General features: G+C 34.1%; 2 protein-coding genes and 1 long non-coding RNA gene across 3 annotated transcripts; 1 reads left to right on the top strand and 2 right to left on the bottom strand.

The window, feature by feature from the left end:
• The first annotated feature begins 1,106 nt into the window (after positions 1-1,106).
• On the top strand, positions 1,107-7,245 carry LOC145604708 (glucose-6-phosphate/phosphate translocator 2, chloroplastic-like). Its single transcript, XM_081660630.1, has 5 exons — positions 1,107-1,797; positions 2,481-2,706; positions 3,265-3,487; positions 4,214-4,427; positions 6,743-7,245. The coding sequence occupies exons 1-5, from the start codon at positions 1,288-1,290 to the stop codon at positions 6,752-6,754; spliced, it is 1,185 nt and encodes a 394-aa protein (XP_081516756.1). The 5' UTR covers positions 1,107-1,287; the 3' UTR covers positions 6,755-7,245.
• On the bottom strand, positions 4,213-6,751 carry LOC145604709 (uncharacterized). Its single transcript, XR_014104955.1, has 2 exons — positions 6,414-6,751; positions 4,213-4,586 (listed from the first exon to the last, which is right to left on the bottom strand). It is a non-coding gene; the product is annotated as an uncharacterized LOC145604709 (long non-coding RNA).
• Positions 7,246-8,203: 958 nt separating the features above from the next.
• On the bottom strand, positions 8,204-12,935 carry LOC145604706 (tryptophan synthase beta chain 1-like). Its single transcript, XM_081660629.1, has 5 exons — positions 12,495-12,935; positions 10,907-11,263; positions 10,177-10,619; positions 9,947-10,041; positions 8,204-8,768 (listed from the first exon to the last, which is right to left on the bottom strand). The coding sequence occupies exons 1-5, from the start codon at positions 12,855-12,857 to the stop codon at positions 8,593-8,595; spliced, it is 1,434 nt and encodes a 477-aa protein (XP_081516755.1). The 5' UTR covers positions 12,858-12,935; the 3' UTR covers positions 8,204-8,592.
• Positions 12,936-13,552: the final 617 nt, after the last annotated feature.

Raw genomic sequence — 13,552 nt, forward strand, 5'->3', positions numbered from 1 at the left:
AATGAGAACAGGCCCTAAAAGCTGAACTGAACTGAACTGAAATTAAGTAAATGTGAACAGACCCTAAAGCTACCACTTACGAAGTACTCGTATATAAGTTGAAGTTGATTCAGAGTTTGCACAACATTCATTTGAATATTTTCTTCAATTCAGATGAATCATATTGGAGTCGGCCACCGAATATGCTTTTAAGGTGAAGCATCATATTGATAACGGTGACTTTGCCCCTTTGGTCAAGGACAGCCTCCTAATCTGCCCTTCTTATGATTAATATTCTAATTCAAATATTCGACTTCCACTATATTTTGTTCTTTTCCTGACTATATAAATAATCTTTTTGGTTCAAGCTCATAACAATAAGTATAATAAGTGTATAAGGGTCTATTATGTTCACCGTATTTCAAGTCTTATAAGTTCAGATATGTTCAAGTTCCTTTTAAGTTCAGATAAGAATAATTTCAGTTTAAGAAAAATAAGTTAATAAGTTTAGATAAGTTCAAGAAAAATAAGTTTGGATAAGAGTTATTCAAGTTTAAATTACAACTAAAATTTAAATAAGTTTAGATAAATCCAAATAAGTTTTGTTCAGTTCAGATAAGCTCAATTAAATTAAGATTAGTGGAAATCAGGTTAATAGAATACTTTCTATCCCTCATTGACCATATGTTTGCATTTTACAATAGTAAGAATGTAAATCCATATTCTAAGTTACATATACTCCGTAGTAATTGAAATAGTTAAACGCAAATTAAAATTTCTTCCCAACTCCCAACACAACCTACCCCATTGCCACTTAAGTCTTCACCAATTGCATTTTAGTAGTACTTTGGTGTGTAATCTCAACTTCACTAAACTTATTTAGATCTGAATATCTCTCTCTTAAACTTTACCTCTAAAAATTCCTTGTCAACCCTTAAAAACCCACCTATTTTTACCATAATTTCCGTAATTATTTTCTTGACTAATTCTTATAGTGCTATTTAAAGTTCTAATTTTCTTACCACCATCAAATAAATTTAGCCTATGCTTTTTCAGTAATATATCTTTCAACTTTTTTTTTTTTTTTTTGAAACAATATACTAGTATCTTTCAACTTTATTATAATTATTTCTACTATATTATCATCACCTACCATACAAAGATTTCTTCTCTTTGGTACCTACTTTCTTCATAAGGGGTTGTTCTTGTTCTTCTCCCTTTTTTTTTCAGCCACCAAACCCTCTGAATTTTATTATTTTGGGAATTTTTGATCAAAATTAAGAAAAAAAGTTTTGATCTTTGGAAGAAATGATGATAACTAATTTGAAACAACCCACAATTTCTTTCACAAATCCCAATGTTTTGAGGCGAAAATCTCAAATACCCACAAGCCAAATTGCCAATTTTTCCCCAAAAATTTGTCGAAAATCCGATCTTTTGATCCAAAAACCCCTAAAAATTTCAAATTTTGCTGTAAAAGGTCTAGGTTTTGGTAATGGGTTTTTGAGGGAGAGAAAATCTGTGATCAAGTGTGAAGCATATGAAGCAGATCGATCAGAACCCATTGATGATGAAGTAGTAGAGCTTCCTGGTGAAGCTGCTAGGAAGGTTAAAATTGGAATTTACTTTGCAACATGGTGGGCTTTGAATGTTGTATTTAATATTTACAACAAGAAGGTTTTGAATGCATTTCCATACCCTTGGTTAACCTCAACTTTGTCCCTTGCTATGGGTTCTTTGATTATGTTGGTGTCTTGGGCAACTAGGGTTGCTGAGGCTCCTTCTACTGATATTGATTTTTGGAAGGCACTTTTCCCTGTAAGTTGTAATTATTTGGATTGAATTTACTGTGTTTTTTTTATTTATTAAAAAGCTGTAATTTTTGAGGTTATAGCCCCTAAATTGAGTTGTTTTGTGTGCGGGTTTGAATTTGGATTAGATTCCCGGGTGGGATATCCTATAAAAATGAGTAGCTCAAATTAAAATGTTTTTAGTATGTGGGTTTTCAACTTTTCATTTGTTACTGTTTTGATTAATAGTTGATTGCTATTATGAATGATGTTAATCCTAATTTAATGCAATTAATTGTAGTTAATAAATTATAAAAGAGGAACTTTTGCAAATTCTGATTTTTTGTGTTGTAGACTTGTAGCTGCTTAAGTTGAAGTAATGATGTTGTAGCTCTCTTGATTTTTGCATATTGAGTGAGAAACATGTTTATTTTGTGTATGAGTTAGTTGTTGATGTAAAAAAAAAAAAAAACAAAACTGTAGCTATCATTAAGTGCTGAATTGTTTGTTGGATAATGTTGAAATGTTCTAGTGTAATTTGGAATTTGATGTTGTTTAATGAAGACAATTTCAGTTTGATTTTGTTTTCTTGTTTGTTGTAGAACTACCTAGTTTGTTTCTTTGATAGTAGTTGCTGTCTGTCTTAGAATTTCTGTTTGGTCCCCAGTTTAATTGGTTTTGTTGGCTTCTCATTGTATAAAATTTTGGTAGGTTGCTGTGGCACATACAATTGGACATGTAGCCGCCACTGTCAGCATGTCAAAGGTCGCGGTTTCATTTACACACATAATTAAGAGTGCTGAACCTGCTTTCAGTGTGGTAGTCTCAAGATTCTTGTTAGGCGAGTCCTTTCCAACAGGAGTGTACTTGTCACTGCTTCCCATCATTGGAGGTTGCGCTCTTGCAGCTGTCACTGAGCTTAACTTCAACATGATTGGTAAGGAGAGTAGAAAACAATATGATTTATATAAGTTTCAAGTTTTGTTCATGTGTAATCTTCATTTGTTGGTCATACTGATTTGGTCAACATTAGTATGGTGAATGAGTCTCATAACTCTCATGTGAGGATGGTATTTGAGTTTACTTGTTCTTCATTCCAATTGAAGCAATTAGCTTATTCGAATATCTGAGGTGTTCAAATTTACTTTTTGGGCCTCTTAACTTACAGTGGATTTAATGTTAGCTGTAATTTGTGTCCTTTTTCACATAATATCAACCGGAAGAATAGCATCTCAAGCATTGGAATACACATCTAATGTTGTATTTGCACATTAGAAATATGAAAACATAAGTGACTCTTAAAAATAAAACACCTGAGGCAACTTCTTAACAGAAAACATGTACCTTTTCCTATTTCCAAGTCTACACAAAATTTCAAGCATTTGGAAGTTCTTTACTTAGACTTGTCAGATTTGTGTTGGCCAGGGGCTTCCACTTTGATGTCTATTCTATCGTTTTCGTAATGCTAAGTTTGGTATGTGTTTGTTCCATTCAGGTTTTATGGGTGCGATGATATCAAATTTGGCATTTGTCTTCCGCAACATATTTTCAAAGAAAGGCATGAAAGGGAAGTCTGTCAGTGGGATGAACTACTACGCTTGTCTATCAATTCTCTCTCTTGCACTTCTCACTCCATTTGCAATCGCAGTGGAGGGTCCCCAGATGTGGGCTGCTGGATGGGAGAAGGCTGTTTCTCAAATTGGACCCAACTTTATTTGGTAATTTTTCAACTCCCGGCTATTTTCCCCTTATGGTTCTTATTTGGTTCTGTATTTGATCTGGATATATATTTTGTCTTGTTGCTCTTCTTATATTTAAGAATCAACATTTTGTATTTTATCTTAATTTTCTTGTATATAAGAATTGATTGATGTAAATACAGTGGAATTTAGTTGTCAGCATGGTTTGCCTTTGTCTCAACATCTTGGCACTATTAACTTGTATCCTAATCAAGTACAAGGACTTTATAGACCTTGTGTAACTTGCAATAGTTTTGCCCTCTATAGATTTCTATCTGTCCTGGTAAAATGTCCAGAAGATGGACAAAAAGAGTTTTGTAATCGCTTTTTTCTTCTCCAGATTATCTACTCAGTTGAGGTTGTTTAAAGGTATCATGACCTGTAAATTTTCAACGTCAATTAGAAGACTTCATAGTAATATCTGAAATTTTCACATGGTCTAAGGTGTACAATAAAGTTCTTGCCCGAGTTGGTAAAATTTGCAACTTAAACGATATAATTTCCTAGATTTCATACTTTTTATAGTAGTATTTTGGTTTTATCCTCATTAATAGGATCTGTAAATCCTATGTTTTATTTGTCTGTTGTGTTTTACACAATACCTGTGTATTGCTATATTAATTATATTTGTTTCCGAACAATTATTGATTTTGTCATTAAAGATTCCTTTTACTAACAAGGTGTAACTGTTGATCTTTTCTATAGGTGGGTGGCCGCCCAAAGTGTGTTTTATCACCTATATAATCAAGTGTCATACATGTCACTGGATGAAATTTCTCCTTTGACGTTTAGCATAGGGAACACAATGAAGCGTATATCTGTCATTGTCTCATCCATCATCATTTTCCGAACACCTGTCCAGCCTGTAAATGCACTTGGAGCTGCCATTGCTATCTTCGGGACCTTCTTGTATTCTCAGGTAAGTGTCTGTGATCTTGATAAAAATGTTGCTTGTTTGTGGTTATATCATTATGATGATTATGCGAGAATTTTGAGTATCTCTGACATCCTGATTTAAGGCCTTAATGAATTTATGCTGGCTTTTCTGAGCTTGACAAATCAAATTACTCCCTCCATCCTGTCATTATAGTTGCATATTACTTTTAGATGTCCAGAAACAGTAATGACTTTCTTGAAATAATTTGAACTGATGGTTATACTAATTACTGGCCTGAGCATGTGGAAGACAGGTCAAGCCGGTGAACCCTCTACCCCTCCATACAATAAAATAACATCTAATAACTATTGTTTTAACTATATTCTGCCTATAGTGCCTACTACTATGTTTGGGTTATTTATGATATTAACTCATTGAAAAGGCAGTTTTTCTGAATTTAATGATACTATGATTTTGAGTTAGGAAATGCCTTAGACAGTCTCAGCTTCCTTTTCTGTTGTATCATGATAAATTCATCTTCTTTGAAGCCCACATGCAGCTGAACCATAGTAGTTTTCTAAACAATTGCAAAGAAAGTGCCCGTTAATTTCATGAAACTATGAATATTATTTTGCATTTGTGCTTTGTTCCTGCACAAGATCCTCGGCAATTCAAACAGTGGGAGTAGGTATAGTTGGTACTTTTATAGGTGTTGGGGAATAATGGTATATGGTCACATTATGTATTGTTAATGGTCTGTTTGAGGAGTTGGATTTTTTTAATTTGAAATCTAAGCATACCAGAAATTACTATTAAGATGAGCATCAAAACTACAATTTGGATATGGTCCAAACCCTAGACGCTCTTATCTCCTATTCTCTGTATGGCTGTCCGCCATTGCAGAGAAAGATCAAAAGTTAGAGGCAGAATTTGGAGTTCTTAACGATTTTTAACAAGAAAAAAGAAAAGAAAAAAAAAAGTGATTGCTGCAGTTGAGATTGATTGCTAAATAAGGATATTATAAATTCATAGATGTGAGATGTTGTCATTCTCTACTAGTTCATAGATGTGAGATGTTGTCATTCTCTACTAGTTCCAATCTAAGTGTTCTAAATTCTTCGATGAAGCAGCATTAGATATCTATTACGTATTTAGCATTCTGAATTTGAACTCAGTATCTTCCCCAAAAGTAGATTTGGTCCACTTGTTTGAAATGAAATAGTTATAAAAGTTCAATGTGATCATCTTTAATGATAAACTTAGTAGTTTCCTTGTATTTTTGTTATTTAAAAAAAGGTTTCTGAGACCCGAATCCTAGTTATTAAAAGTGAATATTTTTTTCCTATATGGTCGAACAATTCTGTTTGGCAGAGTGGCAATCTGTGAATTTGAACATCTAGTGAATCATTGAACTCATTTTTTTCCATCTTTTGTAGTCCCCTCCTAAAACTATCCTGTCTTCTCTGCTTGCTAAGATGAACGTTTTTTATCTATTAAGTTAACCCAAGCTCTTGTGTTCACCCATCTCACATAAGCCTTACCTGAGATAGCTACCGGTAATGGAAGAAGTCTTAAAAGCACTTTAAAAGCTAGCTCTAACTATTGTAATTTAAACGAGATGGAATAAGTAAGAATCCTCAAAATCGCTCATTGATGACTTGTTAATATTTTGCCCTTGTGTCTCAATATCGTGAGTGTGAGGTGGGTCTAATGTGAAAAAATTGCTTGCAAATCCCTCTTCTACCTTGAAAGAATGACAGACCTACTATTACATTTTTTTTGTTGGGCTTTTTTTCATTGTTATTCTTCATCTATTCTCTGCATATAAGAGTCGTGTGTTGGTTCAATCTATTCATACTACAAATTTCTGTTAGCTAGTCAACTGATACTTGTGGCATTAGTTGCATGGTGATGGCAGTGATGCCATCACGACTCAGGTGGTGTGGTTAACATCAAAATTTTATATTGGTTGTTGGAAAGGATTGGCTGAATAAATATCATAAGAATGCTTTGGTTCGTCGAATTTACCTGAGTCACATGGGCAGGAACTGCTTTACAGCACAGTAGTTTACACCTTAACCACGCTTTGAGACGCAAAACTACCCTGCAATATTTATTGCATATAAACTTCTAGCAGTTACCATAGAAATATCGATCCTTTTTGATTAGTCTCTTGCGTCTTTAGAAATGTTATGCTGGTGTCTTCATCTTGATGTTGAGATGGTCTCTTCTTTCGTAAAGCTGAACTTCTCATTTGCTAGCTTTCACTAAGATGCAGGACTAATTCCATCTTGCTCATGGACTTTTGAATTGGTTGGCACTTGTAACTAATTGTAAACCCTTATCGTTTCCTGCAGGCTAAGCAATAAGGAATCAAGGTATCCGAGTTGAATGTAGAGCTAAAGTGTTTACAAGAGCAGAGGTATTTGGTGGTGTGGAAGTTGAATCTTTTCTTCCAAGAATTTAAGGCCACTGGATTTTGATAAGGTTGGATTGGCATGGCATGGCTGGTTTACATGTTGTAGATAATAAGATAGTACCTCCTCCGTCCGTAGGATTTTTATAATAATCATACACAACCGTCCGTAGCATGGAGACGAGGCGGATAAATTTTATCTGCCTTTTATGTGGCCCATGAAAGATCTTTGAAGTTTCAAATAAAACAAGTTTGAAAACCTCTGTCTGTCTTTTGGTGCAAAAGTGCCCAGTATACTAATTTTATGTATTTTATGCGTTTTTTCCCGGTAAATTCTGTCTGTTGTGTGATGAGTACCTTCAAGGAGATGTTCGGATTGCTAGACAATTGTGTAATCTACATGAATTATTCTTCGTAATAGATATGAGTATATTTTTGTTATCAGATTAGTAGTTACGTAGTACAGTTTTGTGTTTTAGGTTCATGGTGCCTGCTCCCTAACAATTACTCCGTATATAGTAGTTTTTACCCTTGTTCAATTGAAATTTATAAAAAGATACTCCGCATAACAACTTTAAAAAAAAAACATTTGTTGTAAACAATATGAAACATTTAATTTTGACAAATGTTGTAAATAATATGAAATTATTAAAACGGAGGTAGTATTCACTATTATAAGGCTTGCTAAAATACTAGGTGGGTTAAAGGCTTAAAACTTACATTTGGGCTTGGCACAACCGCACAAGCATCCACTACAAATAGTAAAAAGAAAATTGCTCCTTATGTAGTATTCTCTGTTTTAATTTGGTAGTTTCATTTTGACTTTACACGATCTTTAAAATGTCCCTTTGATCACCGATATTTTTTTTATTTATATTAGCAAACATTATAAAAATTTGATAACATAAAACTATACCTGGCCTCAATACGAATCTAACAATATATCACATGCCAATAATTTTTATATATTAATGTGAGTTTTGGTCAAAATTTTTGAAGTTTGACTATAAAAAGTCAGAATGAAACTATCAAATTGAGATGGAGAGTACTATTATGTTTCTAAGGTAGAATTTTGGGGAAAAAGATAGATAAAAACTTGAAAGTGCATATTAAAATATATTTATTAAAATCCCACATGATTATATTTTTTACAAAACAAATAATTTTAAAGGTAATTTAATGAATAGTGGGCCTACTAGACAAGGATGAAGTTATATTAATTGGTTCATTTTTAGACATGTGGTGAGTAGCTTTTGCCGTTTTGTGATGAGGTTTAGCTTGACAGAGGCCACTATCCGAGGAATTTTGATGTAAGTTTCGGACCTTGTAAGTTGTAACAAAGCCTTCCTTCTCCTTCAAAAGAATACATACTGAAGCAAATGTTTGAAAAACTAAGGAAATATAATGTAACAAAATTGTAATTTATACATAACAGCTTGTGTGTCCAAATTTGAATACAGGATAGTAATCTACATTTCAACATTGAGTTTATGACTATCCAAATTTGAATGTTCTTCGCATACGACACTAGGTAAAGACTGTTAACAATTCAAATCTACAATTCTACACTACAATTCTGTAGAATTGTAAATCTGATCTACAACCAATTTATATGGTATCCTATATATTCGCTTTCTTCAACTATGACGCTCATACAATGTTGGCTGCAAATAACAGCATAGTCACCAAATTCGAATGTTCTTTGCGCATACAAAACTAGAAAGAAAGTCGCAAACTACAATCCTAAACTTTATTACTTATTTATTCTCTTAAACAAAGTCCAAAATCACATTACATCTTCAAATGCTTTATTGCAGTTTGTACATCCTTGTCCCCTCTACCACTGCAGTTGAGAACAACCTTAGTTCCGTTTGGAAGAGTTGGACACAGCTGCTCCAAAAAGGCAAGTGCATGAGATGTCTCCAGAGCAGGAATAATGCCTTCTAGTCGAGATAATCTCTTGAATGCTGAATAAACATACCAAAGTCAGGAAGAGTGTTAGGACAGCAAATGCAGAAAGCCTTATAATGGATAGCATAGTATAGCAGAAACGAATTACTACAGCAAGAAAAGTCATTGACTTTTAGAGCAAATTACTGTAGACCTAGTCACTTTAGGCCGTGCAATTGAATAAAACACAACACTAAGCAGATATCAGCAGTTGGAAAAGAGATAAAGTTGTCAATTTATTCAGGTAAATGCTGATGGTTATAATTAGACTGAAGTTGAATTCACTCAAATTAAATTGGGTAAATGGAACCAAAAGAATAATTAAGGAGTAGATATACATGGTAGATATGAAAAGAACATTTGTTTAATATGTTTGGTATGTAAAATGGGAATAAAGATGGTCATATGTACAAGTTTCATGATTCATATAAAAGGAGAGCAGATATAAGAGATGTAATAACTACGATAGAAGACAAAAAAAATAGGCATCAAGCTTATTCCAATCCCTTGTAAGGCTTTATAGTTCCAAATGGAAAAAAGGATAACAGAAGATAAGTAAAGGGGAGACTTGGGGCCATTCACATTTCCACTTCCATGCAAACAAATCCCCTGAGCTAATCCCACCCTAAAAAGGTAAAACACTGATGTGGAGTCTGAGAAGGTCCAAATGTAAGTAGCTTTAACAACCGAACAACCAACCAACCACACCCCCCCCCCCCCCCCGCGCGCGCGCGCGCCCAAAAATTAAATATATAAAAAAAAAAGTCCCTAGCTAGTTCCAAGATTGCTAAAGGGGTAGCTTCTGAGCAGTGAGTAGTAGGTAATCAAACGAAACAACAGAGAAAACTCATTTCTAATCACAAGTGAGACCAATAGATCTTTTCTTAGTCATGACCTCCAACCAGTTAATAGTTGTTACACAAATTCAAACCAAACTTGGTTTCTAAAATGGGGGTAAGAAGATAAACTTCACAAGAACAACTAAGTCAGCCTTTTTTAACTTCAAAACACCCCCCCCACCCCCACACACACAACCTCTCTTTCTGTTTTGGGAAATGGTGAATGGTTGATCACAACAAGAGAGAACTTTAGACAATTCATAACAAAAAGGGGAAATCAGAAAACACAGATCAAATAAGCAGGCAGATAGAGAACGTCTAGATCACAATCTTCTTCAAAAAATTATAAAGATTACCTTCTAATGCCTCTTCATCAGTTACACTGAAGTACTCAGCACGTCCCAAGTCTTTCAAATAGCTATGCTCAGGACCAACTCCAGGATAGTCCAAGCTGTATGTTGGGGAAAGTCAAGAATTAATAGCAATATCAATACAGTAAATTAACTTCTTATAACAGTATCAATCGATATCACAAAGCAAATGGTAAATACATCCAATCTATTCGGATGATCAACAAATGACATACCCTGCACTAATGGAATGTGGCTCTATTATCTGCCCATCATCATCCTGCAACAGATAGCTCATTGCTCCATGCAACACTCCAATCTCCCCTTTAGTCAATGTAGCCGCATGCTTGCCACTATCTAAGCCAAACCCAGCAGCTTCAACGCCAATCATCCTAACATCTTTGTCCTCAACAAACTCATGGAAGAGACCCATGGCATTTGAACCTCCTCCAACACATGCAACCAGCACATCTGGCTTGCCACCCCATTTCTCTAATGCTTGTTGCCTAGTTTCTTTACCAATGACAGCATGGAAGTCTCTGACCATCATGGGGTATGGATGAGGGCCAGCAACAGACCCTAAAATATAATGTGTTGTCTCCACATTTGTCACCCAATCCCTTATAGCTTCAGATGTAGCATCCTTCAGAGTAGCCGTACCAGAATGGACAGGTCTAACCTATATAACAATAATTTAAGAGATAAATGAGCTTCACAACAAAAGTTTAGCAGGACAGTTTAGTATGACAGTCTATCTTGTACAAAAGCTAAGTCAGATTTGCATAGTTCAGAAGCCCATAAACATTTTGCACTATACGATCAGAGAAAATTTGCACAGCCATCCAAAAAGAATATTCAGAACAGGTGTGGCAAGGCCATTGCAGCCAAAATTCTGTAGACTTTTATCATTTAAAAAAAAAAACTAAAAATGCAAGAGAAGAGGGGAGAATACAAATGATAACAGACCTCAGCACCAAGAAGACGCATTCGGAAAACATTCAAAGCTTGTCTTTCCATGTCTTGTGCTCCCATGTAAATAATACATTGCAACCCAAACCGTGCACACACAGTAGCAGTTGCAACTCCATGTTGACCAGCTCCAGTTTCAGCAATGATACGTTTCTTTCCTAATTTTTTGGCAAGCAAAGCTTGACCAATAGCATTATTAATTTTGTGAGCACCAGTGTGGTTCAAATCTTCCCTCTTCAGGTATATGTCAGGCCCTTGACCATTAACAAGCTTGTAATGCTCAGTAAGGCGTTCTGCAAAGTAGAGAGGAGTTTCTCTACCCACATAGTCCCTCAGTATCCCATCTAGTTCTTTCTGCGTAAAAAAAAAAATTAATAAATAAATAAATAAATAAAAACACTTTTATCAACAAACTGGCAACAATGACACACAATTAGGGACATACCCGTCAACAGTATAGGTGGAGTTCTTTCAACATCTTTTGGATTTTTTGAAACTGAAGTAGGCATTAAAATCTATCTAAAAACTCTGCATGGCTAATCACCTAAGTGTTGCAAAATTAACTATGTCAAAGCCTAATTTGAATAAGTTCTTCATATACAACATTCTCATAACCTCTCACCTTCTTCATTCATAGTTTCATAGGCAAATTTCTCTTTAATCTATAATTTTCCAATATGATGTTCATTAGAATATGAAAATTTTCTATTACACTGAAATAAGGGGACAGATAATTGCAGGGAGGAAAATACTACGAGGGTAATAACATAAATGTTCCTATCCCGAATCCAATCGAATCAAAACTTGTTAATGAACACAAATACACCATAAAAAAAGAGGAAATGACCTCTCGATCGTTGTACGGTGATTTCATCTCAGTCATTTTACAATGATTGCATCTCAATCCTACTCAAAAATACATACACGTCACTTCAATAACTCAAAAATGAAATCAGCCACACAAAGTTAAACCTCACTTTTCAACATGTTTTTTTTAAGAATTGCAACCATCGCTTTCAAATTTGAGTCCCCAAATAACTCCAAATTCAATGCCAATCACATCACCAATTTCTTCTTTACTCTAATAAACCCGACACTCCGCATCAATTTCTTCTAAAATATTCTAACTTTATCAATTTATTTACCAAGAACAACAATTTCCCAACTCCCATTTATAGCAAATTAATCAGAAACTTGTAGATAATAATATTACTCCTGGGAACATATCAAATTATCAACTTTTTAAGTGACTTTGGAAATTAGAACCTTCATTTATGTAAAAATGAAGGTTTTTAATAATATCAATCATAGAAAAATGCATATACATATCAAATTCAAATGATTATATGTCAATTACAATCGCAAATTAGAATCAATTTTTGAAAATGCTGTGATTTCCAGAGTCCCTAATTCAAAAGATTGTAAATGAAAATTTATCCAAGAAATTAAACAAACCCAACATCAAATTCATCAACATTTTTGTGGGTTAAATCCATTAACATTAACAAACCAAAGGAAAATTCATATTCAATCCAATCAAATCCACCAAAAATATCAATTGAAAAACAGAAAAATGAAAATAAACCTGAAATTCATCATCACTGGATAGAGCACGGAAAGCGGATTCAAGCTCAGTAAGAGCATACATTAGGGTTTCCGGCACATACTTTCCCCCAAATTTCCCGAACCTTCCAAACGAATCGGGTCGTTGAAAAACGCTCAAATCACTCTCATCCTCCGCCGCCGCTGCCGCCGCTTTGGAAGCCAAATCTGGGGCCATAACACAGCAAATTGAACGACGATTTGGGGATAATTTTAGGGTTTTTGATTGCGATTGAAAAGAGAGATTGAAGGGTGAATTTGAAATTGAGGTGGAATGGTAGGGTTTTGGGAGAATTGATGAAGAAGTTCTGGTTGAAAGTGTTGCTGTGCTTGTTGATAATGCCATTCCAAACAAACAAACAATTTGATTTTTGAGAGAGAAAGATGGGAAATTTGAGGGTGCTTTTTTTATTTCAATGATTTTGTGGGTGCTAGAAATTAGCTTGTACAAGTAGTATGTTATTTATATGCAATTTAAATTGAGCATGTAATGATGTGTGTGGTTTGTATCCACAATTCTGGATTGGATCGAATTGGATTGAATTAATTTAAGTATCAGATCATTTTAGTGGGATTTATTGTGTAAAAGTAATATGGAGTAATAAATAAATCGTGTTGTTTCTCTTATTGTTGCAAGTGTATGGTATTCCCATCGATCTTATATACTCGTATTGTTTTAAATACAACATCAATTTCAGTAGAAATTAAATATTTTATGTTATACTTGTTTTACACCATAATTTGTGACGTAAAGGCTTGTTCACAACTTATGAAAAACTGTTTCTGATAAGTGTAACTGATTTGTTTTCTTAAATAAATTTAATACATTTTTCAATGCAACATCCAAAGCCAAATGCAACATCCAACACCATTTTTTATTTGTTGATATGTATGCAATGCTAGTATGTTACGTAATATATTCGTGTTCAATTCATAACAATATTAGTGATAAAGAATATATATAGAATATTCTCCTTCAAAATTTAGAATATATTGTGTATACGAGTAAGAATGTTTTTATGATATCTTTACCTATTTTGA

This window comes from Chenopodium album, chromosome 22 (genome assembly GCF_948465745.1).
Source record: "Chenopodium album chromosome 22, dcCheAlbu1.1, whole genome shotgun sequence".
NCBI lineage: Eukaryota > Viridiplantae > Streptophyta > Magnoliopsida > Caryophyllales > Amaranthaceae > Chenopodium > Chenopodium album.